A 24,948-nucleotide genomic window follows, 5' to 3' on the forward strand; every position below is an offset into this window, starting at 1 on the left:
AACCCCTTTAAGTTCTACCAGAGCCAGTCCACACAGTCTTTGTTAGTTGTAGCTGATGTTCTGTCTAGGGAGATGCCAATGCCCATCCAAGCTATGTAGTGGAATAACGTCCTTGCAGGATGTCGCCAATTTACAAGCCGACCTCAATGCTCTGTCTAATTGGGCGACTGAGTGGCAGATGAGGTTTAATGTTGATAAATGTAAAGTTATGCACTTAGGGACTAAGAATATGCATGCATCATACATACTAGGGGGAGTACAACTGGGGGGATCTGTAGTGGAGAAGGATCTGGGGGTTTTAGTTGATCATAAGTTCAATAATGGCATGCAATGCCAAGCTGCGGTTTCCAAAGCGAGCAAAGTCCTTTCTTGTATTAAGAGAGGTATGGACTCCAGAGACAGAGATATAATTTTGCCCCTGTACAAATCATTAGTAAGACCTCATCTGGAATATGCAGTTCAGTTTTGGGCACCAGTTCTCAAAAAGGATATCGGAGAACTGGAGAAAGTGCAGAGAAGAGCAACCAAACTGATAAGAGGCATGGAGGAGCTCAGCTATGAGGAAAGATTAGAAGAACTAAATCTATTCACTCTTGAGAAGAGGAGAATTAGGGGGGATATGATCAACATGTACAAATATATAAGAGGTCCATACAGTGTACTTGGTGTTGAGTTATTCACTTTACGGTCAACACTGAGGACAAGGGGGCACTCTTTACGTCTAGAGGAAAAGAGATTTCACCTCCAAATACGGAAAGGTTTTTTCACAGTAAGAGCTGTGAAAATGTGGAACAGACTCTCTCCAGAGGTGGTTCTGGCCAGCTCAGTAGATTGCTTTAAGAAAGGCCTGGATTATTTCCTAAATGTACATAAAATAACTGAGTACTAAGATTTGTAGGTAAAGTTGATCCAGGGTAAATCCGATTGCCTCTCGGGGGATCAGGAGGGAATTTTTTCCCCTGCTGTAGCAAATTGGATCATGCTCTGCTGGTTTTTTTTGCCTTCCTCTGGATCAACTGTGGGTATGGAGTTGGGTGTATGGGATTGTATTGTGTTTTTTATTTTGTTTGTTTATTTTTTTTGTGGTTGAACTGGATGGACTTGTGTCTTTTTTCAACCTGACTAACTATGTAACTATGTAACTATGTAACTATGTAACTAGCAGTTCAGTTTTTTTCCTAAACATAAATCTATAGGGGGAATATCCAGTGGCATCATTCTCAGTACTGTTATAAGCATGTACCACAGCGGAGATGCGTCTGCTCCAATGCTGTTTTCTTTCTGGAGGAGGGCTCCCTAACATGTCAAGGAGGGTACGATTAAATCTCCCTGGTGGTGGATACCCTTGAGGGTGGTAAGGTGCCATTTTTGACTTCCTAATGATCAGTGGATCAAAAAGCTGTTTGATGAGCCTGCTTTCCAAATCTCTTCCTTTATCAGACTGGATTCTCTGGGGTAGTCCATAGTGAACAAAGAACTTCTCCACTAACACTTTAGTGACTGTAGCCACTTGTGGTTCTCTTACTGGACAAGCTTGGACATAACATGATCAGTCACTATCAGGGAAATGATCAGTCACTACTAGGATATTCCCTTGGCCACTCGTGTTAGAATCAATACTTAAAAAATCAATGCACACCATATCCATGGGAACTTGACTCTGGAGAGGGCCCACTGGGGCAGCTCTGGACGGTAGAGTCTTCCTTTGGATGCAGTAGAGACAGGAGTGATAATAGTTCTCGAATTCAGTCTGCATACATGGCCAGTAGAAACTATCTCTAACTTGAACATTCTGTCAGGTCCTAAGTGTCCATGTTCATTGTGTAACATATTCAACACTGTGCCCCTATGTTTCTTGGGGATGAACAATTGCCATCTTTCTTTGGGCTCATCTGAGAGGCCCCTTCAGTAGACCACCCCGTCCAGCAACTGTAAACGATCCCACTCTTTGTGAACTATTCAAGCCTCCTTCAGAGAATCTGAGGTTAGTAGAAGTTCTGGGCAACCACTCCCCAAGGCTTTCAAAGTCAAACCGGAGATAGGATCTTGCATTTGGTCTTTCCTCAATTCTTTCCTGGAAAGAGTACACAGACCGCCATTCCACACCGGTTGTAGTAGATACAAAAATACCTCACTGTGCTCAATCTGATATCTGTGTGCAGTAAACGGTGCTATGGTAAAAGCTCCTGTATGTCTTATGTATCCATCTGAAAAGTAAAACACAGACACTCGTCCTTGGGCTTGTAAAACTTCTTTTTAAACACCTGGGTAAAAGTCACAGATGCAAAAGTGCTGACATGTTTCAGCCATGAATAGCCTTTCCCATAGGAGTAAGATCATTCATGGCTGAAACATGTCAGCACTTTTGCATCTGTGACTTTTACTCAGGTGTTTAATAAAGAAGATTTACAACCCCAAGGACAAGTGCAAGTGTTTTTTTTTCCACAAGTTTCAGTGATGCCAGCAGTGGTAAATGCAATGACTTCAGCCCCTGTTGCCCCGCTGGCTCTGTACTCGATTCCTTAACACAAATCTTGGACTCCTTCTGAATTCAATTGAGTCCCCTCTTTCTTAGCAGTCTCTGAGTCATAGGGTCTTCTTGACAGAGCATCAGCATTCATAATTATTGACTCCAGGGAAGTATTTTAGGCCACAATGGAACACAAACAGTGTCGCCAACCCTCCCTGTCCTGTGGCATCCAGTTTGGCTGTGGTAAGAACATACACTGTATTACCAAAAGTATTGGGACACCTGCCTTTACACGCACATGAACTTTAATGGCATCCCAGTCTTAGTCCGTAGGGTTCAATATTGAGTTGGCCCACCTTTTGCAGCTATAACAGCTTCAACTCTTCTGGGAAGGCTGCCCACAAGGTTTAGCATTGTGTCTATGGGCATGTTTGATCATTCTTCCAAAAGCGCATTTGTAAGGTCAGGCACTGATGAGAAGACCTGGCTCAAAGTCTCCGATCTAATTCATCACAAATGTGTTGAGGTCAGGACTCTTTGCAGGCCAGTCAAGTTCCTCCACCCCAAACTCACTCATCCATGTTGTTATGGACCTTGCTTTGTGCACTGGTACGCAGTCATGTTGGAACAGGAAGGGACATCCCCAAACTGTTCCCACAAAGTTGAAGCATGACATTTTTCTAAAATGTCTTGGTTTGCTGACGCCTTAAGAGTCCCCTTCACTGGAACTAAGGGGCCAAGCCCAACCCCTGAAAAACAACCCCTGACCATAATCCCCCCTCCACCAAATGATTTGGACCAGTGCACAAAGCAAGGCCAATAAAGACATGAATGACCGAGTTTGGGGTGGAGGAACTTGACTGCCTTGCACAGAGTCCTGACCTCAACCCGATAGAACACTTTTGGAATTAATTAGAGTGGACACTGCGAGCCAGGCCTTCTCGTCCACATCAGTGCCTGACCTCACAAATGCGCTTCTAGAAGAATGGTGAAACATTCCCATTGACGCATTTCTAAACCTTGTGCACAGTCTTCCCAGAAGAGTTGAAGCTGTGTTAGCTGCAAAGGGTGGGCCAACTCAAAATTGAACTGTACGGACTAAGACTGAGATGACATTATAGTTCATGTGCATGTAAAGGCAGGCTTCCCAATACTTTTGGTAATAAAGTATATGTGAGTGGGTTGTTATCTGTCTTAACATCATATTGTGCCCTGTACAAGTATTCTTTCAGCTTGTCCATGACAGCCCACTTTAAAGCCCAAAACTCCAACTTGTGGGTAGAGTAGTTTCTCTCAGACCAGGTAAGGTTTTGGCTCATATAAGCAACTGGTCTCTGTTATCCGTCATATTCTTTATATAACACACCACTCAGTCCTTTTCTGATGGCATCAACGTGTAGCTTGTAGGACCTGGCAGGGTCAGAATAGGGAAAAACTGGTGCATTGTTCAAACTCCATTTCATGAAGAAAGGCCTTTCGGGACTTTCTCGATCCTTTGACTTGATGAACACTTGCTCTTCTTTTTCTTCTTTAGCCTGTAGGAGCTCAGTGAGAGGCTGGGCTATCTTTGGGCCTGGGCCAGGTGGTGACGTCTTCCAACATCTTGTGGTTAGTGGCCACTCCTTGAGCAGAGACAACATGCCCAAGGTAGGTGAATGATGGATGATATAACTTCTCAAGAGAAAATGTCAAACCTTCTTTATAGAATTGCTTCAAAACTTTCTTCAAATACTCCTCATGCTCTTCTAAAGTCCATCCAAAGACGAATATGTCGTCCAGGTAAACCAGCACTTCAGTAATGTTTGTCACCAACAGCTTGCTCCATTAAACACTCAAATGTTTGAGGGGCTCCTGTTAGAACCTTGTGGCATTAAACTCAAAGAATCCAACTAGGTAGATAAACATGGTTTTATCCCGATCGTCGGGGTGCATGGGGATCTGATGATACCTGCTTCTCAGGTCCAACATACTGAGACATTTGTCCCTGATAGATGTTGCACAGTATCTTCTATTTGAGAGTTGGTTTACTGGTCTGGGATGGTTCTTTTGCTGAGGGTTATAGTCAATGCACATTCAGGCTTCATAGAAGTGTTCTTTGGATAGAACAGGTCCTCTGACAGCTCTTCTGTAGCACCCCCTACCAAGTCATGTGGTGTGAGGGGGTGTAGCTGGGTTCACTTGTCCTATTTTCATTTGAGCCTGAAGCTTTACTTTCCCATGGGCTCTTTGTAGAGCTTTCATGGAAATTACTTCTGTGATCAATTCCAAACCTGGATCTTCCCTCTGTGGATCACCCTCAAGAATAAAGTAAGGATTGGGTATCACTCTCTGAAACATAGGAAGTGAGTAACCTTTGGACCAAGTCAGTGTTCTTCAAACTATTATGGAACTCTGATTAGCCCCTGTAGGGCAGGGGCACATGATAGCCAATGTGTCAAAAGTCTCTGGCCATCCTACCACCAGGAGATCAAATTCAAGCTTGACTGGGAAGTACCCATCATAGGGAAGCTTCTTAGTCCCTATACCCCAGATCTCTAGATCTTCTAACTTCTGCAGGGGTAGGTATTTCAGGTGTTTGTCAGAGAAGCCATGGTAGATTAAAGTCACTGAATCCAGAAGGGCTTTTGTGTAAATGTATTCCATCTGAACAGGCAGTATAGGAGAAGAGCCCACAAGCTTGTCAGTGAACTTGCTTAGGGAAGCTGAGGTGACTTGTTTTATTGCTTGAACTTGAACCTCTCTTTTGGTCTGATGGCGGTTCTTTTGCCATCTGGGAAAATAGTTTTGGGTTGTGCACTGATCTCCCGTGATCTGAGGCCTGAGCCTGAGGGTAATTTGGACAGCCTAATTGTGGCTTTAGATTGCGTTTGACACAAAGGCCTGGGCCTCATCCCCCCTTTGTTTTAAAGCTAGGAACTGGAACATGCTGACATAGATGGGCACCCATTTGGCTTGTAACATTCTCTCTGTGACTTTGGTGGGCTGGGACAGTCACGGTAGTAGCAAGCCCCCACACTTACAACAGACCACTGATCTGGATGGTTTTTCATTGGAATATTTCTGTGGTGTATCTGAGTAAGTCTTGACACATTCTTTCCTGAAGGTGGTGGACAGCAGAGTCATCGGCTCCATCATTTTCTAAGATATCTATGTCTTTAAAGTGGCAACGTCACCTCCAATGTGCATATAGTTACTACCTCCACAATATTTGTGTTTGGTGAACCAACAGCAGCTTTCTTGGCCTTCTTTCTTCTGAAATCAATTTGGGGTAGGTTAACGGCTCATTCTGGTCTCTAGCTCGAAGTTTCAACTTTATAGGATCTAATGGGGGTGTCCCTTTAACCACTTACAGACCGAAAGATTTGCCCCCTTAATGACCAGGCCATTTTTTTGTGATACGGCACTGCGTCGCTTTAACTAACAATTGCAATGCTGCACCCAAACAAAATTCATTTATTAGCGCAAAATTATGTCAGCAAATTTCGACTCTTCATTATCTTGGACTGCTTGATCTATCGCTGCTAAATGACAGAACTCCAGCTGGGCTGTTTACAAACCGTAGCCAAAGAGTCACATTATCTAACTGGCCAATCTATGAACAGGTAGGGTTAAGGTCGATCTCAAGCTGGACTCAAACCCGAAGATCAGCCCTAGTCGGGACTTTGCTATGTACAGCACCATAAAGTGCAATGATCAACATAGTTTCCCAGCAAGGATACATGGTGATACTCTGCAGTTTTACTCAATACTGTGCTTAAGACCCGCTTTTGTCATTCAACAGGGTAGGATTTTGTAACGGTCAGGGGTTAATGCCGTTTACGATATTCCATTCTGAACCCAAGACAGCTACCGACACACCACAATCCGGCAGACGAACCCCAATAACGAGACACAGCTCTGTTTAAGGTTAAAACTAATAGACTTTAATGAGAAAAATCAGGCTTCTTATATACAGTAGGAACCACAATGAACAATGACTGAACTCCACCCACATCATCACACAATGAGCCCAATACACGTCTTTTAGTCAGACTTTCTGGCACCAGGTCTGACACAATCCACATGAGCTAATTAGCTACAGTTGACAAGTCAGACATCATGACTTTTAGACTGTGCTAACTCACAATTCACACAATACAGTGTCAATTAGCATAACACAATGAAAGGTCTTTAGAAGCCAGACTAAGGTTAGTTTACATGACAGTAGCAGACTTAATTACCCCCTTAACAGTCTGTGTTCCCACATGAATGAGTCACTCTTCTATTGACCTGTTGGGTTCAGAATCAACAACCTGTAATAAGTTCTTGCAGACATTCTTGAATATATTGTGGATTACAGACCCAGGTTAAAACAATCCAACATATGTCCCTTATTTCCTGGCTCAATCTGTGTAAGAGCTTCTGGGTCCAACAGCCCTCCCGTTACAGATTTAATATTTGGGGAAGGGTTTAATCTCTGCATGTACAAAGGATCCAAAAATAAATGAATGTGAAGACTAACATAGGTACCTGCTACTTCACTGATGTTTCCTTTACAGCTGAAAAATCTGCTTATATTTTGCCTTCCCTATTTCCTTCATACTTGCTCATTAACATGCTAATGAAATTTAGAAAAATAAATACATTTTCATTACATATCTTATTGCAGACCCAGTCATGTCGACACTGGGTCTCTGTACTTTTGTCTCTGTGCATTCTGATATTTGCACAACTCCTCCCAAGAGCCAGCCCACTGCTTGCATCAGGGCTGCTCTAAGCTTTGTAGAGCATCCTGCCAGGTCCTCCACATCAGCCAAGAACCATGTGCATTAGACATGTGCGTTTCCGTTTGTAACTAATGGATTTTCGTACGAATTTGTTAGTATTCATATATTCGGATCAATTCTAAAATCCGAATAGCTGAAAGTACTAAAATACGAAAAATTACAGAATTACGAATAAGCAAAATAACGAACAAGCAAAAATACGAACGTACGATTGGACAAACTTACTAAAATCCGAAACAGCAAAAGAACGAAAATGACATCTATAACGAACGATTTGCATTCCGTATTTTAAATCCTTTGTCTGTTCGTAATTTCGTATATTCGTATTTTCATTCGTATGTTCGTGTTTTCATTCGTATGTTCGTATTTTCATTTTTGTGTTTTGTAAATCCGTTTCTTTGTCATTTCATAAATTTGTGTACTCGAATCGTTCTTTTGAATGGGCACTGGGCAGTGTAGTTAGTGAGTGATGTATCTTACTTAATATCTTAGCCAATCAGCTTATCTCTTTTGTGCTGAGTCACATTGGACAGTGTAAAGCCTCGTACACACGATTGAACTTCAAACAAACTTTTCCGTGGATTTTTGTCCAAAGGAAGTTGCCCAGACTTTTGTTGTCGAAAAGTTTGTCCGTTTGCAGTGCGAACTTTTGTCCGATCAAAACCGAAAAAGCTCGGATTTTTTTGAAAACTTGCTCATTTTGAAGTTTGTTGGCAAAAAGTCAGACCGTGTGTACGAGGCTTTAATATGAATTAGCCCCGTGTTGAAAATTAAACTAAAATTTGAGATTTCGAATGAACGCGCCGCAATGTATTTACGAAAGTACAAAATTACGAATCCAGTAAATGAAAATTATTATCTAACAAAATTACAAATTTCGATTCAACGAAAATAAATTAGACAGAATTACGAAATCATTCAGTATAAACTAAAATAAAACTGTTACGAAAATACGAACGGGTCCGAATAGGAAAACTTGCGTCTTATGAAATACGAAAGGGTCCAAATAGGAAAACTTGCGTCTTACGAAATTACGAATCTTTACGAATCTATGGAACGAGACGAAACGAAAAAATAAAAACAACATTTTTTGTTGTGCACATGTCTAATGTGCATAGTGAAGTGAAGTGAATAGGATCACCTGACGTTTTGGCCAATCGGGAAATTGTTTTCATACCTTCTTTTAGATTGGCCGGGAGGAGGATCAGTGTTGCAACAGCGAATACTCATTCACACCAGGGTTGGCTCCAGGTTGCATGCGCTACGACCCAAGCCAACGCTATTTTGAAGCCTATTAGAGCCTATGGCTCTAAAGACCCAATTAGTTGAGTTTTCTAGTCACAGAAATGCTTTGCACTGCTAGTTACTGCTAAAATTCATGGCATGAGGATTAGTAATGCCATCCTAGTATGGGATCTGAAATAACTGAACTCCATCAGAATACTTTCAGAAAGCTTCATAGCTCTTTTCTTCCACTACAGCAGAGGTCTCAAACTGGTGACCCTCCAGCTATTGTGAAACTACAAGTCCCATGAGGCATTGCAAGACTAAGGCCCCATACTCACGAGCAAACATGTCTGCTGAAACTGGCCCGCAGGCCAGTTTCAGCAGACATGTTTGGTCGTGTGTGGGCGCGAGCGGGCCGAATTCCAGCAAACATTTGCCCGCCGGGCCTTTTCCCAGCAGACAAATATTCCTGGACTTGTTTTAAAACAGTCCGCTGGAATTCTGCCCGCTCGGACATGTACGGTCGTCAGTACAGACCTACCGTACATGTCCAGGCGCCCGCCGTCCCTCGCATGCGTCGAATGACTTCGACGCATGCGTGGAAGCATTTTAAAGGCGGGCCGCCCACGTCGCCGCGTCATTGTCGCGGCGACACCGCGTCATCGACGCGGCGACACCGCGGACACGCCCCGCGTATTGTTTACGCGCGGACTTCTGTACGATGGTGTGTACAACCATCGTACAGAAGCCCTCTGGCAGACATGTATGGTGAAAACGGTCCGACGGACCGCTTTCACCATACATGTTTGTCCGTGTGTACCCGGCCTAACAGTTACACGCTGACTCCCACAGGCAGAGGCATGATGGGACTTGTAGTTTCGCAACAGCTGGAGGACCGCCAGTTTGAGACCTCTGCACTACAGCCTCATGAGAAGAGTCGGCATGTGCACATTGTATATCAGGCCAAAAAAATGTTTAGCAAATGTTTTGGGGCCTTAAAGGAGGACCACACAATTTAATCTAACCATAGGACTTTCAGGAATGCCATCTCCATTACCAAATGATGTTTTGTTACAAGTGCATTACATACTTTTATGGGCAAGGATGTGGATTCTTTAAAAATGTTTTTGCTCTTTCATTTATTTTTTTCTCCATCAAGCACTAAAGAAGGACTGAACAAAATTGTCAGAATTGTTATTACCAAACCAAAACCTTTGCCCACATGATCTCCTACTGCTAAAAATTATTTTTAGGAGGAAATTTATTTTTATTTTCTAGTGTGATGTAAGCAATTTACATAATAATCTTCAGTGTACACTTATATCCTCCGAAATTTTTCAGAAGAAAAAAGGAACTTTTAGCAGACATCATATTCAATGTTCTGTAACCACACTGTCAGTGAATGTCAGATCTGTAAATTCTCAGGATCATTGTATAGGTTCAGCATACTTTTTGCAATGCACGCAAGCGCCGTCTACATTTTTAACATATTCTCACACTACTTTGTTCAATGTAAACAATCCACAGCAGAAAAGCTGTTAAAATTTGCTGATACTGTGCTTCTATCAGTGCAAACAACATAAATTCTTTGGAAACTCTTCCTGTCAAGGTTAATTTATTCTTTAACACCCTGAATTTATTTCCTAATTTCCCAGCATGGCACATGTGTAATATGAAATCAGCTCATGACATTTATTTGTATCTGAAAATGACAAACCCAATATTTCAAAAATCCTTCCAGCATAAGGAAAGCCAATTTCCAATGTTTTGAGCTAGGCTGTTCTTTAACCACTTGACCACCAGGCACGTAAACCCACTTAATAACCAGACCAATTTTCAGCTTTCGGTGCTCTCAGAATTTGAATGACAATTACTTAGTCATACAACATTGTACTCAAATGAAATTTTCGTCCTTTTTTTCACACAAATAGAGCTTTCTTTTGGTGGTATTTAATCACCGTTGGGTTTTTTATTTTTTGCGCTATAAGAGAAAAAAGACTGAAAATTCTGTAAAAAAAATGAATTTTTCTTTGTTTCTGTTATAAACTTTAGCAAATTTAGTATTTTTTCTTCATTCTTTTGCATAATGTGAAAGATGAAGTTACGCCGAGTGAATAGATACCCAACATGTCACCCTTCAAAATTGCACACGCTCGTGGAATGGCGCCAAACTTCGCTACTTAAAAATCCCCATAGGCGACGTTGCAGGGTATTGTGGGGTATTGCAGAGTATTGTGGGGTATTGCAGAGTATTGTGGGGTATTGCAGAGTAGTGTGGGGTATTGCAGAGTATTGTGGGGTATTGCAGAGTATTGCACAGGGTATTGTGTATTGCACAGTATTGGCAGGGATAGCTGAGCATGTAGGGATGGATGGCTGGATCTGTGACTGCATTTGTCACAGATCCAGCCCACAGAACTCGTGCTGCATCCACTCTCTCCCCTCTCCTCTCACACTGTACCTTTCGGTACAGAGAGGGAGGAACCGGCGTCATCACATGACGCCGGTTTGTTTACAAGTGATCCGCAGCGATTTACTGTGATCCGTGATGCGCTGGGTCCTGAGGACCCGTCGGTCACGTACATTCCGATTCTGGGAGGACGTCCATGGATGTCCTCCCAAAGTTAAGGAACCGCCTTGTAGACGTATATCGTCTATAGGATGGTGATTAAGCGGTTAATGTTGAATACATACAATATCTCCACGCATCCACATTTTTCATCCCATTTCTTACAGTGCAATCTGGGATAAAAGGGAACCCTAGTCATCAGATCTAGTCCCCAATTTTGTGTTTTTAGATGAGCACTGAACTGAAACTAGCATCTAGGGCTCACATATATATATATATACAGTATGCCTACAGGTACACTTACACAGTGTGTGGCTATCCCTGCTCAACAGAATCCGATTGTTTCAGGCTGGGTTCAGCCCTAATACCGATGCGGCTACCAGCAGGGGTCCTGTGCATCCCCCTTCACCATTTCAGGTCCGAATTCAACCCGAATTTTTGGCTGAAACGGACCAAAAGACGCACAGGGCTCCTGTGCAAATTCGCACCGGAGCCGCCACGGAGATGTTTGAACCGGCTTCATAGAGAGCTGGTCAAAATCTCCTGCTATTGCGAATTGGATGCGGTAACTCACATCCAATTTGCAATGGTGTGAACCCAGCCTCAAGGGACACACTGGAAAACATTTGTTGATCAGTAGGTGCAGCCAGTCACTTGCAGCATCTGATCAGTTTATCCTGAAAAAATGTGGTATACAGGTGGTTCTCAAAAAATTAGCATATTGTGATAAAGTTCATTATTTTCTGTAATGTACTGATAAACATTAGACTTTCATATATTTTAGATTCATTACACACAACTGAAGTAGTTCAAGCCTTTTTATTGTTTCAATATTGATGATTTTGGCATACAGCTCATGAAAACCCAAAATTCCTATCTAAAAAAATTAGCATATCATGAAAAGGTTCTCTAAACGAGCTCTTAACCTAATCATCTGAATCAACTAATTAACTCTAAACACCTGCAAAAGATCCCTGAGGCTTTTAAAAACTCCCAGCCTGGTTCATTACTCCAAACCGCAATCATGGGTAAGACTGCCGACCTGACTGCTGTCCATAAGGCCATCATTGACACCCTCAAGCAAGAGGGTAAGACACAGAAAGAAATTTCTGAACGAATAGGCTGTTCCCAGAGTGCTGTATCAAGGCACCTCAGTGGGAAGTCTGTGGGAAGGAAAAAGTGTGGCAGAAAACGCTGTACAACGAGAAGAGGTGACCGGACCCTGAGGAAGATTGTGGAGAAGGACCGATTCCAGACCTTGGGGGATCTGCGGAAGCAGTGGACTGAGTCTGGAGTAGAAACATCCAGAGCCACCGTGTACAGGCGTGTGCAGGAAATGGGCTACAGGTGCCGCATTCCCCAGGTCAAGCCACTTTTGAACCGGAAACAGCGGCAGAAGCGCCTGACCTGGGCTACAGAGAAGCAACACTGGACTGTTGCTCAGTGGTCCAAAGTACTTTTTTCGGATGAAAGCAAATTTTGCATGTCATTCGGTAATCAAGGTGCCAGAGTCTGGAGGAAGACTGGGGAGAGGGAAATGCCAAAATGCCTGAAGTCCAGTGTCAAATACCCACAGTCAGTGATGGTCTGGGGTGCCATGTCAGCTGCTGGTGTTGGTCCACTGTGTTTTATCAAGGGCAGGGTGAATGCAGCTAGCTATCAGGAGATTTTGGAGCACTTCATGCTTCCATCTGCTGAAAAGCTTTATGAAGATGAAGATTTCATTTTTCAGCACGACCTGGCACCTGCTCACAGTGCCAAAACCACTGGTAAATGGTTTACTGACCATGGTATTACTGTGCTCAATTAGCCTGCCAACTCTCCTGACCTGAAAACCCATAGAGAATCTGTGGGATATTGGGAAGAGAAAGTTGAGAGAGGCAAGACCCAACACTCTGGATGAGCTTAAGGCCGCTACCGAAGCATCCTGGGCCTCCATAACACCTCAGCAGTGCCACAGGCTGATTGCCTCCATGCCACACCGCATTGAAGCAGTCATTTCTGCAAAAGGATTCCCGACCAAGTATTGAGTGCATAACTGAACATAATTATTTGAAGGTTGACTTTTTTTTATTAAAAACACTTTTCTTTTATTGGTCGGATGAAATATGCTAATTTTTTTAGATAAGAATTTTGGGTTTTCATGAGCTGTATGCCAAAATCATCAATATCAAAACAATAAAAAGGCTTGAACTACTTCAGTTAAAATGAACAGCTGCTAACACGGCTAATTCTGAATACAAAAGCAACGACAAAAGAAAAAATAATGTGTAGCGCTTAAACAATGTGAATCATGATAATAAACATATGTAATAATGTGATGAAAACAGACTGTAAATATAATCTGAATAAAATTAGATGTGCAACTCAATATCAATAGTAAAACAGTCCATACGATCGGAACACACCAAGTGATTGCAACAATGATCTATTCCTGAGCAGTGCCTCTCCAGGTAATGTTAGTGGTATTAGGAGATAAAAGAGAAGGGTGGCCACATAGCATAAAATTGTACGATATTTTTTTGTATTTAAAACAGCAATTACACTCACATGTAGGCTGTGGAATCACACGTTTATACACAAATTTGTATGAGAATTTTATGCTATGTGGCCCCCCTTCTCTTTTATCTCCTAATACCACTAACATTACCTGGAGAGGCACTGCTCAGGAACCTTCTTTCCAACACAAAGTTTTCCTTTGAAGCTGTTTGATGTACATACCATCTAGCTGCCTGCTTCCATGATCCCGGATTTCCATTTACAAGCCTTGTTTGACTTCTGGTGACATATGTCCCCACAAGTCCACCATTTCTGGTAAGCAGATATTTACACTGGTGGTGGTTCTGATCACTTCAAGGACGTTATCAGCATCTCTTGCGTTGATTTATCCACATTTGGACTACATATATTAATTACGTCCTTATTTCCATGTTTTGATCATCATAGATCATTGTTGCAATCACTTGGTGTGTTACAATCGTATGGACTGTTTCACTATTGATATTGAGTTGCACATCTAATTTTATTCAGATTATATGTACAGTCTGTTTTCATCACATTATTACGTATGCTTATTATCATGATCAGTTTATCCTGACAGTGGCGGGTGCAGGCCGTGCAGCTATCAGAATACGATGTCCCAGAGGGGAGCCATCCTCCATCCACTTGTGTGGATGGAGGAATCTTTTAGCGTTTTTCATTCATCCAGCAGCCAAACTAATTTTCTAATGGCTGGAATACCAGATTTCACAATCCACACAAAGGTCCACCTCATTGAGAAATTCCATTTTGACAGCTGTTGGCATACGTGGATTAGCGGCTGTAACGTTCGGCTGCAGCTGCTGATCAAGAAACATTTTCCAACATGTCCTTTCGACAGAAATCGATCAAACAATTGAGTTTTATTGAGCAGGGTCTGCCACACACTGATCGAAATTCGGGCAAGCCCTGCCGAAGCAATTACATTTGGTCAGTCTACTCTATGGCCAGCTTTAGAGAAGAGGCGTTTAAATGGCGATGTGATCTTTATTACATCACCATCTAACAAACTCTTTAGTCTAATGTTCTTGATGAGGACACACAACCACAATTTTAGGTTGATGAAAAGGAGCTTTAATCCAAAACTGACACCAGTTTTTATACAAATGTATTTATTTTCCATACATTTTAAACTTTGTCAGGGTGTGCTTTTGCAAATATTATTCTGAATAAAAGGCATGTCTCAATATTTGATCATAGAGAATCTTGTATTCATATACTATATTGTAATTTCCCCTGTGTTTTTTTTTTCTTTTAGCTCTAATGCCGTTCCTGCTGTTTAGTCACAGAAATGAAATTTTCAGCATTGACAGCGATGGGACCAATTTCAGAACAGTAGCACGTAACACGGGGTCTTTAGCCTCTCTGGATTTTGATCATCAGGAACAAAGAGTCTATTGGCTTGATCTCAGCAAAGGTTTTCTTCAAAGAGTGTTCTTGAATGGGACTAAACGTGAGGTAAGGTGCATGAAAATATATAGAAAAAATGAATATTCACAAGCACATTACAATGTAACAGATCTGCATGTGTGTAATACAATGGACATGGTTGGACAATAAAGGCAAATCCACCAAAACGTGGCATTTTTGATGCACACTAATGATTTGAAATATTAACCACCTCATTATACTGTGTCTCATTACTATGTTTTCTCATCGACACCACCTACTAATAGGACACAAGGAAGGTGACACCCTCTTTGATTTGAATCCCCAATGATTTTTTATCCTTCATTTTGGAGACGGCATCTTAAAATCATAACACCATTATTTGTGTATGAAGCAAGCATGTGACTCAACGTGCAACAACCTTGCAAAACTAAAATATTTTTTGGTGGAAATGGTCTATACCAGTGATGGCGAACCTTGGCACCCCAGATGTTTTGGTACTACATTTCCCATGATGCTAAATCACACTGCAGAGTGCATGAGCATCATGGGAAATATAGTTCCAGAACATCTGGGGTGCCAAGGTTCGCCATCACCGGTCTACACATATAGAATCCAGCCATTAAAAAATATCATTTCCCAATATAATATTTAAACACACGTATTGGGATTGATTTACTAAAACTGGAGAGTACAAAATCTGGTGCAGTTTTGCATGGTAGCCAATCAGCTTCTAAATACAGCTTGTTCTTGTTTCTATGCACCAGATTTTGCACTCTACCGTTCTAGTAAATTAACCCCAGTATATTAAATGCCATGGCATCTTACAATTGCACATGTGTATGTGATCTATCACAGCAACTGCATTCTGATTAATGTACTATCATGCAAGAACAGTAGTTTAGGCTGACTGTTCTGACCATTTACTTTGGTCACCCCCAGATGTCTGTTTTATTTGGACCACTGTGCCCAAGAAATCTGCCTGCTTTTCCTCTGATCTGTCCATATGAGTTAATTTTTCTCAGTATCTTTATCAACTAAGGTACCCAAATTATTATTATTTTTTTTTGATAAAGTGTGGAAAGGTTAGAACCTCTGTCAAATATTTATTGCTGGAGATTTTTCTTCCTTTCCTGTTGGTTCAATGGTTTAGGACAGAAGAAGAAGTGAGGGTAAATCTCCAAATGTGGCACAAACATCAATGAAACCAATTCGTTTTCACCGAAACAAGTATCCCCATTGGAAGATTTCCTCTCACCACCTGTTCCAGTAACAACTGTAAAATTTTTAATTTCTGTCCCATAGATCAGTGGTTCATAACCTCAGTCCTCAAGTACCCCCCACACGCCAAGTTTGCAGGTTTTCCTTTATCTTGTACAGGTTCTTTAAGCTCCCTGACGGTATGATTATTTCAGATTTTAGGTGCTGAAAGTGCTACCATTATTTTGCAAGGAAATTTGGCGTTTTACATTGTAGGCCTGTAATTCTTAGGAATAACTCATTTAAATCTGTCCAACAAGAGTCTAGTAGACATCTCGGGTATGAAAAAAGTTGAAAAACAAAATTATAAATTATAATATAATAAATAATTATAAATAATTATAACAAATAATAATATAATTCTAATAAAAAATATTCAATAATGTAATCAACTCAAAATCACTGAAATTTGCTCAGTTGCAGAATTGTCGCTGTCATTACTTTTTTTTTTTTATGACGAATTTCCCCACAAATCGCTATCGCACAATTCTGCAAGTGATTATAATTTATTATCGCTGTTTTCTAGCTGGTCTAAAACCATTTTTGACATAAAGGGACACTTTTGGTTGCTATGGACAATCTACAGTTTGCAGGGAGAAAGAACAGTTTTTATTTTATAAAAGTACATGCAGGACACTGGGCAAACCACTAGGGACAAAGGGGGTGTGTATTTTTTACATACAGTGTACTGTAATCTGTAAGATTACAGTATACTGTATGTATTGTGTTTATTTACTTTTTTGAATTTGGCGCCATTCTCCGCCCCCGTGCGTCGTAACGTCGCAGGGAACGGAGCTCGGCGGCACACAGGGACACTGTGAATTGAGCGAGGAGACACCGCTCGAGCACACAGCGTGGCGGCATCGCAGCATCCAGGGACAAGGTAAGTAAACCATGCCTGTGGCTGCTGCGAGGTGATCCAGAGTCTGGCTCGGGGATACTGCTTTTGGTAATGAAATACCACCCCGAGCCAGACTCGAGAATACCGCCAGGGGGGTTAAATCAGAGTCAATGGCTTAGCATTTTATCTAAGAGAAATTCCCAAAAACATGACCTGTTGGGGGCACTTGAGGACTGAGGTTGAGAACCACTGCCATATATACTGATTAACAGGACAGATAGGGAGAGTGAATCTTCATAGCACAGAATATAAAGACAGCAATGAACACCATAAAGGGGGTTCCAACCCTTCACCATTCAACTGGAACTAAAAACTTGGCTTTAGATATATTTTTTGTATTCTTATAATCAAATTGCTTTTGTATGCCAGAACAATATTAAACAATTTAAAGTGATTTTAAAGGCTGTTAGTAAAAAAAAAAAGAAAACATGTTATACTACAAAGGTTTTGCACAGAGCAGCCGCGATCCTCTTCTTTTTTGTTCCCTGGCCGGCAGTTCTGGTTCCTCCCTCCTGTCGAGTGCCCCCAATAGCAAGCCTCTTGCTATGGGGCACTCAAGCAGGCTCGTTCCTGCTCCCGCTCTTTCCTCATTGGCTCACTGGCTGTAATTGACAGCAGCAGGAGCCAATGACTCCCACAGCCAGTGAGGAGAGAGAGACCCTGGAAGAGCTACTGCTCTCATGCACATCGCTGGATTGAGATGGGGCTCAGGTAAGTATAACAGAGGGGGGTGGTCGGCTGGGGAGAAGGAGTGCATCCAGAAGTTTTTTTTACTTTAATGCATAGAATGCATTAAGGTATAAAAACCTTTTGCCTTTAGAAGCACAATTCTATAGTCATGAGTCAGTTATGGCATAATTAGATTTTGCAGTATTAATTTTTAAATATATCATTGTTTTATATATGACATATTTCAGTTGATTATACCATGTGTCTTACTTTTCTGTTATGGCTCTGTACAAATTTTCTTTTTCAGAGAATGCGTGCTGTAGTGCAGGGAGCCACGCTATTTACAGTGGACTGGAAACACAAAATGATTTTCTGGTCTAGCCAGAACAAAGGAACCATAGAATGGACCAGCTTGAGTGGGAAGAAGTCTCGAACCCTTTTGAGAGGTTTAGTTCATCCCACCTTCATTTCTGTTGATCCTGTGGAGGGGTATATGCTACTTTAGAACTTCATATTATTTATTATACTATAGCACACATTTTAATAATGATAATAAAATACTTATACTGTATTTGTTATTTTCAGATTAGGTGCTGGGAATATAGAAATATATGTAGTGAATCTCATGTAAAAAATCATTGGAAGGAAATAGTAAATGTTTTCTCTAGTCTAGATGATATGTGGAATAAGATAGGAGACGCTAATTAGATATGGGACACCTGCATAACACATACAATAGTGAAATTAAGATGAGTAATTATAACATGCAAATTGTATCCAATAAAAGTCCATATTGAAAATCTAAAAAAATCTGAAGATATATAAGCATAAAGAATATGCTATGAAAATATAGTGCCAAAAGGCAGTGCTAAGGAATTTGCATCATAGTCCGATCACAAGACGTTGCAAGGTGATCTATGTTCCACACTGGAAAGTAAAAAATCCTTCACCAAAACAGTTAAGTTGGTGAAGGATTTTTTACTTTCCAGTGTGGAACATATATCACCTTGCAACGTCTTTTGATCGGACTATGATGCAAATTCCTTAGCACTGCTTTTTGGGACTATATTTTCATAGCATATTCTTTATGCTTTTATATCTTCAGATTTTTTTTAGATTTTCAATATGGACTTTTATTGGATACAATTTGCATGTTATAATTACTCATCTTAATTTCACTATTGTATGTGTTATGCAGGTGTGCCATATCTAATTAGTGCCTTCTATTTTATTCTACTTATCACTAGGAGTGTATACCACTTTTTTAAGGGGAGCAGCTTAGTTCAAATATTTAGTTTTTATATTTTTTTTATAGGTTGGCGCAGAGTTCACTTTCACTTTTATAAGTGTTTACTCTAGCAGCCACTAAAAGCAGACCACCCCTAAGGCCTCGTACACACGATAGGATAGCCAGAGGACAACGGTCTGAAGGACCGTGGTCTTAGGTTAACCTATGAGGCTGACTGATGGTCCGTCGTGCGTACACAAAATCAGTTAAAAAAACGATCGTGTCAGAACGCGGTGACGTAAAACACAACGACGTGCTGAAAAAAATGAAGTTCAATGCTTCCAAGCATGCGTCGACTTGATTCTGAGCATGCGCAGGTTTTTAACCGATGCTTTTGCATACTAACGATCGGTTTTGACATATCGGTTACAGTCCATAGGTTCAATTTTAAAGCAAGTTCGCATTTTTTTAACCTATGGTTAAATAACCTATGGGGCCTACACACGATCGGTTTGGACTGATGAAAACGGTCCTTCAGACCGTTGTCCTCTGGCTATCCTATCATGTGTACGAGGCCTTACTGTGTAAAGCTGAACAGACCTATGAATGCATTCATTAATAAACCATTAAAGGGTTGGTTCATCTTTTCAGAAAAAAGTTGAAACAATACCATACATCCTCCCCATCCCCAGTCCCCACTGTATCTACCACCCTTGGTGATGAGCCATTGTTGCTGAGCCACTCGCTGAAACAGGAGTGCCAGAGCTGAACTAAAAAGGTATTTACGCATAACGATTTTACAAGCAGTATGCAGCATGTGAGCAGGGGGTGAAGAGCATTTTTAACCTACTTTTACCATGGGTATACATACAATGCAGATAGATAGATAGATAGATAGATAGATAGATAGATAGATAGATAGATAGATAGATAGATAGATAGATAGATAGATAGATAGATAGTAGCCACTTTATTAGGTACATCTTCTCAATTGCTTGTTAACATAAATTGCTATTCAGCCAATTACATGGCAGCAAGTCAATGCATTTAGGCATCTACAGGTGGTGAAGACGACTTGCTGAAGTTCAAACCAAGCATCAGAATGGGGAAGAAAGGGGATTTGAGTGACTTTGAACGTGGCATGGTTGTTGGTGCCAGACAGACTGGTCTGAGTGTTTCAAAAACTGCTGATCTACTGGGATTTTCATGCACTACCATCTCTAGGGTTTACAGAGAATGGTCCGAAAAAGAGAAAATATCCAGTGAGCGGAAGTTGCCTGGACAAAAATGCTTTGTTGATGTGAGAGGTCAGAGGAGAATGGACAGACATGGTTCGAGGCAACAGTAACTCAAATAACCACTTGTTACAACCAAGGTATGCAGAATACCATCTCCGAACACACAACATATCAAACCTTGAAGAGGCTACAGCAACAGAAGGCCACTCCTGTCAACTAAGAACAGGAAACTGAGGGTACAATTTGCACTCTTGATTTCAGCTGCGACATTCAGATGGTAGAGTCAGAATTTAGCATTAAACAACATGAAAGCATGGATCCATCCTGCCTTGTATAAACGGTTCAGGCCGGTGGTGTAATGGTGTGGGGATATTTTCTTGGCACGCTTTGGGCCCCTTAGTACTAATTGAGCATCGTTTAAATGCCACGTCCTCAGTCATGTCATTGTTACGCTGTTTATACTACCAATAAAAAAAATTCAACCCTAAACGCCACGGCCTACCTGAGTAATGTTGCTGACCATGTCCATCCCTTTATGACTACAGTGTACCCCTCTTCTGATAGCTCCTTCCAGCAGGATAATGCACCATGTCACAAAGCTCAAATCATCTCACCACTGGTTTCTTGAACATGACAATGAGGTCACTGTACTCCAATGGCTTCCACAGTCACCAGATCTCAATCCAATAGAGCACCTTTGGGATGTGATGGAATGGTAGATTCTCATCATGGATGTGCAGCCGACAAATCTGCAGCAGCTGCGTGATGCTATCATGTCAATATGGACCAAAATCTCGGAGGAATGTTTCCAAAATCTTGTTGAATCTATGCCACGAAGAATTAAGACAGTTCTGAAGGAAAAAGGGGGTCCAACTTGATACTAGCAAGGTGTACCTAATAAAGTGGCGGGTGAGTGCATATACAGGTGCATCTCAAAAAAAAATGTTATCATCAAAAGTTAATTTATTTCAGTAATTCAATTCAAAAAGTGAAACTCAAATATTATATAGATTCATTACACACAGAGTGATATATTTCAAGCATTTCTTTATTTTAATTTTGATGATTATGACTTACAGCTAGTGAAAACCCCAAATTTAGTATCTCAAAAATTCGAATACAGTAAAACCTTGGTTTACGAGCATAATTCATTCCAGAAGCATGCCTGTAATCCAAAGCACTCTTATATCAAAGCAAATTTACCCATAAGAAACAATAGAAACTCAGATAATTTGTTCCGCAACAATTTATTCATATAAAAATTATCAAAATTAAAGCAAAAGCTCATATTAATACTGCACAGTACTGTAGTAGGAATACTGTACTGTACTGTACCTCTGTGTTGAAAAAACAAAAGAAGAATCACAGTTTGAATGTAAAAAGAAAAAAAGAATTCCACTCACAATGTTAAGGAGTCTGGAGCTCATTCATGTAAAACCGCTGTGTATATATATGTACAGTAAAGCCACTGGTTTACAGTATACAGCACTATATGTGGCCAGAGGTTCGGGGGCGATAGTGGCTCCCAGCACTTCCTGGAGAACCCTGGAACTGTTGACATCACTTCCGGGTGCTCTGAACGCACGTTACACCCGCCCCACCTAACTGGGAGTGTCTCCGACAGCTTTGCTGTACATATACACAGTGGCTTTACATGGATGAACACCAGACTTGTTAATATTTTGAGTGCAATTCTTTTGTTTTTACAGTAAAATTACTGCTCGTCAGGGATGGACTGGCCATTGGGACTACAGGGAGTTTCCCGGTGGGCTGATGGCTCAGTGGGCCGGCTTCAGTGACAGCGGCCTGGGAGTTTCTCACTTCTGCCTAATCTTGTCCCATAAGGGGGGGCACCAAACTGATTCTTTGCCCCGGGTGAAATAATGTCTAGCTTCCCCACTGGTACTGCCTATAAGAGTACCAGTACCAGCCGTTCTACTCTAATAAAGAGTGGCTAGTGGCTAGTGAAGGGGTAGAGGGTGCTTGGGTGGCCGGTGGGGGGAGTTGTCCGGCCGCTGTGGGAGAGACCTGTCATAGTGGGCCAGTCTGGATGAAGTCCAGGGCCAAATTTTTGTCCCAGTCCAGCCCTACTGCTCGTAATACAGAAATGTTGGCTTACTGAAAATCATGTCCATGTACAATATAGTATGCACGCAATACTTGGCCGGGGCTCCTTTTGCATGAATTACTTCATCAATGCTGCGCGGTATGGTGGCGATCAGCCTGGTGTCTCTCATCTTCCTCTTGACAATATCCCACAGATTCTTCATGGGGTTTAGGTCAGGCGAGTTTGCTGGCCAATCAAGCACAGTGATACCATTAACCTTTAAACCAGGTATTGGTACTTTTGACAATGTGGGCAGATGCCAAGTCCAGGTGGAAAATGAAATTAGGATCTCCATAAACAGGGAGACTTGCGAGCTATCAATAGGAATCCACTAATCAAACAGAAAAAATATATACTGTAGCTGCACTTAAAGCGGAGTTCCGGCCACAATTTCACTTTTTAAATATAAATACCCCTGTAATACACAAGCTTAATGTATTCTAGTAAAGTTAGTCTGTAAACTAAGGTCCGTTTTGTTAGGTTTTTACATTATTTAGACACTTTATAAAATAGAAATTGACTGGGGCCATCTTAAGTGTGGGCATCATGAAGCCAGACTGTATGACTTCCTGGATTTCAGCCTTGCAGATCTCGCACATGCTCAGTGCTGCACAAGCAGTGTCAGATCAGGTTTCAGCACCTGTGCTGTCCAAGTCACATGATTCTTTGAGACTGGGGAGTGCACAGACTCCTGTAAAGTTACACCCACTACATTCCAAGGAGTCTGTGCGGTGTAGGTTAGGAAGCATTAAGCACCTAGGTGCAGGAAGTGGGAAGATTAACTATTCTGCCTAGCAACAACACTTTGAAGGCATCTAAAAAAAAAAAAAATTTCGTAAAGGACTAATGACATTTTTTTAAAACTACTGATGTAATGTTATATTTATGGGTGGAACTCCACTTTAAGCAAAACAAAGAACAAGAGATATAGATGCACTTATGCACCTACACCTGCCTCCAAAAATCAGCTGCCGACACTGATCACAATCCCATGATGTGCAAAATATATCAAAATAAACAAAAAAATGCTGCGCCAACAATATTATAAAGGTGCTAAATGCTGTAAGGATAAATTATCAATCAATCAAAATACAACAATAAAGTGCTATAATGTTTATAAACAATGATGATGCTTATTGCTAAATACATATAAAAAGGTGCAATCATAAATCAATCAAAAATAGCGTAGCATAATATAAATAAAGGGCCAGATTCACAGAAGAGATACAACGGCGTATCTCCTGATACGCTGTCGTATCTCTGTGTTACGGCCGTCCTAACAATGCGACTGATTCATAGAATCAGTTACGCATAGCTAGCCCTAAGATCCGACAGGTGTAATTGAATTACACTGTCGGATCTTAAGGATGCAATTCTAGGCCGGCCGCTAGGTGGCGAGGCCATTGCGGTCGGCGTAGAATATGCAAATGACTAGTTACGGCGATCCACGAAGATCCGCACGTTCGTCGCAATCCCATACGTCGTCGCTAGTCATTTTTACCTGTCGCAAAGTTACACCTGCTTTAACATGGCTTATCTTTAGATCAGCCATGTAAAAGTATCGGCGTCGTTCCCGCGTCAAATTTTTTTTTTTTTTTTTGCGTAAGACGTCCGGGAATACGAAACGCCGTAACGCACGTCGCATTTAAAAAAAACGTTGGGGGGGCGTAATTTCGCGCAATGCACTTCGGGAAATTTCCTAATGGAGCATGCACAGAACATTCGGCGCGGGAACGTGCCTAATTTAAATGGTGCCCGCCCCATTTGAATTGGGCGGGCTTGCGCCGAGTGCATTTACGTTACACCACCGCAAGTTTACAGGTAAGAGTTCTGAGAATCAGGCACTTACGCTGTAAACCTGCGGCGGTGTAACGTAAATCAGATAAGTTACGCTGCCGTGGAGCAACGTAATTGTATCTGAATCTGGCCCAAAGTGCCCTAGTGATCAAGCATAACTATATAATGTGTATATAACATGCATAATAGTGAAAGTCCATATAGATTAAATAAGCCCCCCTATCAAGTTCGTGCAGGTAAGAGTCCTCGTAAAAAGTGCTTAAAAACGTAAATTTAGTGATGACACTCCTGTGCTCCCCTTATGTGGTTGCGCTCACCTTAGAGTGTGTGACCACACAATTAAGTTTGGTCTAAACATGCTTACGATCCACACCTGGGCTCTATGGGAAAATCAGCTCAAAAATCCCGTGTCCTTTAAACTGGTATCTTTATGGTGGTGGAAACAAAGAATAGACTGGATAGCATGATATCACTTAATAAACTTTTATTAACTTTTTTAATAACTTTTATAAAAAAACAGCCCCACAAATGGGTACTCGCATGCATCAGGTGCTTTGAGTGCACCAAACTCCAAGAAACAGATCTGTGTACTGTATGCCCCTGGGGTTGCTGTTCCGCCTAGTCTGCAGACAGCATGGAAGCTGCTGCTGCCAACAACACCGACATATCCCCTTCCCAACGTGTGCCGACACAGGGAATCACGTGTTTTCCTCAGGGGGATCCTGACACAAATCATCACTGAAATTTCACACTGGACCTCATGCAACTTGGATTCTGTGCCTCTCCACT

At 41.5% G+C, this 24,948-nt stretch overlaps 1 protein-coding gene across 3 annotated transcripts in view; it reads left to right on the forward strand.

The window, feature by feature from the left end:
* EGF (epidermal growth factor) overlaps positions 1–24,948 on the forward strand; it is a 207,314-nt gene that overhangs the window by 44,513 nt on the left and 137,853 nt on the right. For all 3 annotated transcript variants that reach the window (XR_005744232.1, XM_040329224.1, XM_040329238.1), the window contains exons 3-4: positions 14,829–15,028; positions 18,097–18,278. Coding sequence is in view for 2 of the 3 variants with exons in the window: in XM_040329224.1 (XP_040185158.1) it covers positions 14,829–15,028; positions 18,097–18,278 (382 nt within the window). In the remaining variant the exon portion in view is untranslated. The remainder of the gene's footprint in view (positions 1–14,828; positions 15,029–18,096; positions 18,279–24,948) is intronic.

Source organism: Rana temporaria, chromosome 1 (genome assembly GCF_905171775.1).
Source record: "Rana temporaria chromosome 1, aRanTem1.1, whole genome shotgun sequence".
NCBI lineage: Eukaryota > Metazoa > Chordata > Amphibia > Anura > Ranidae > Rana > Rana temporaria.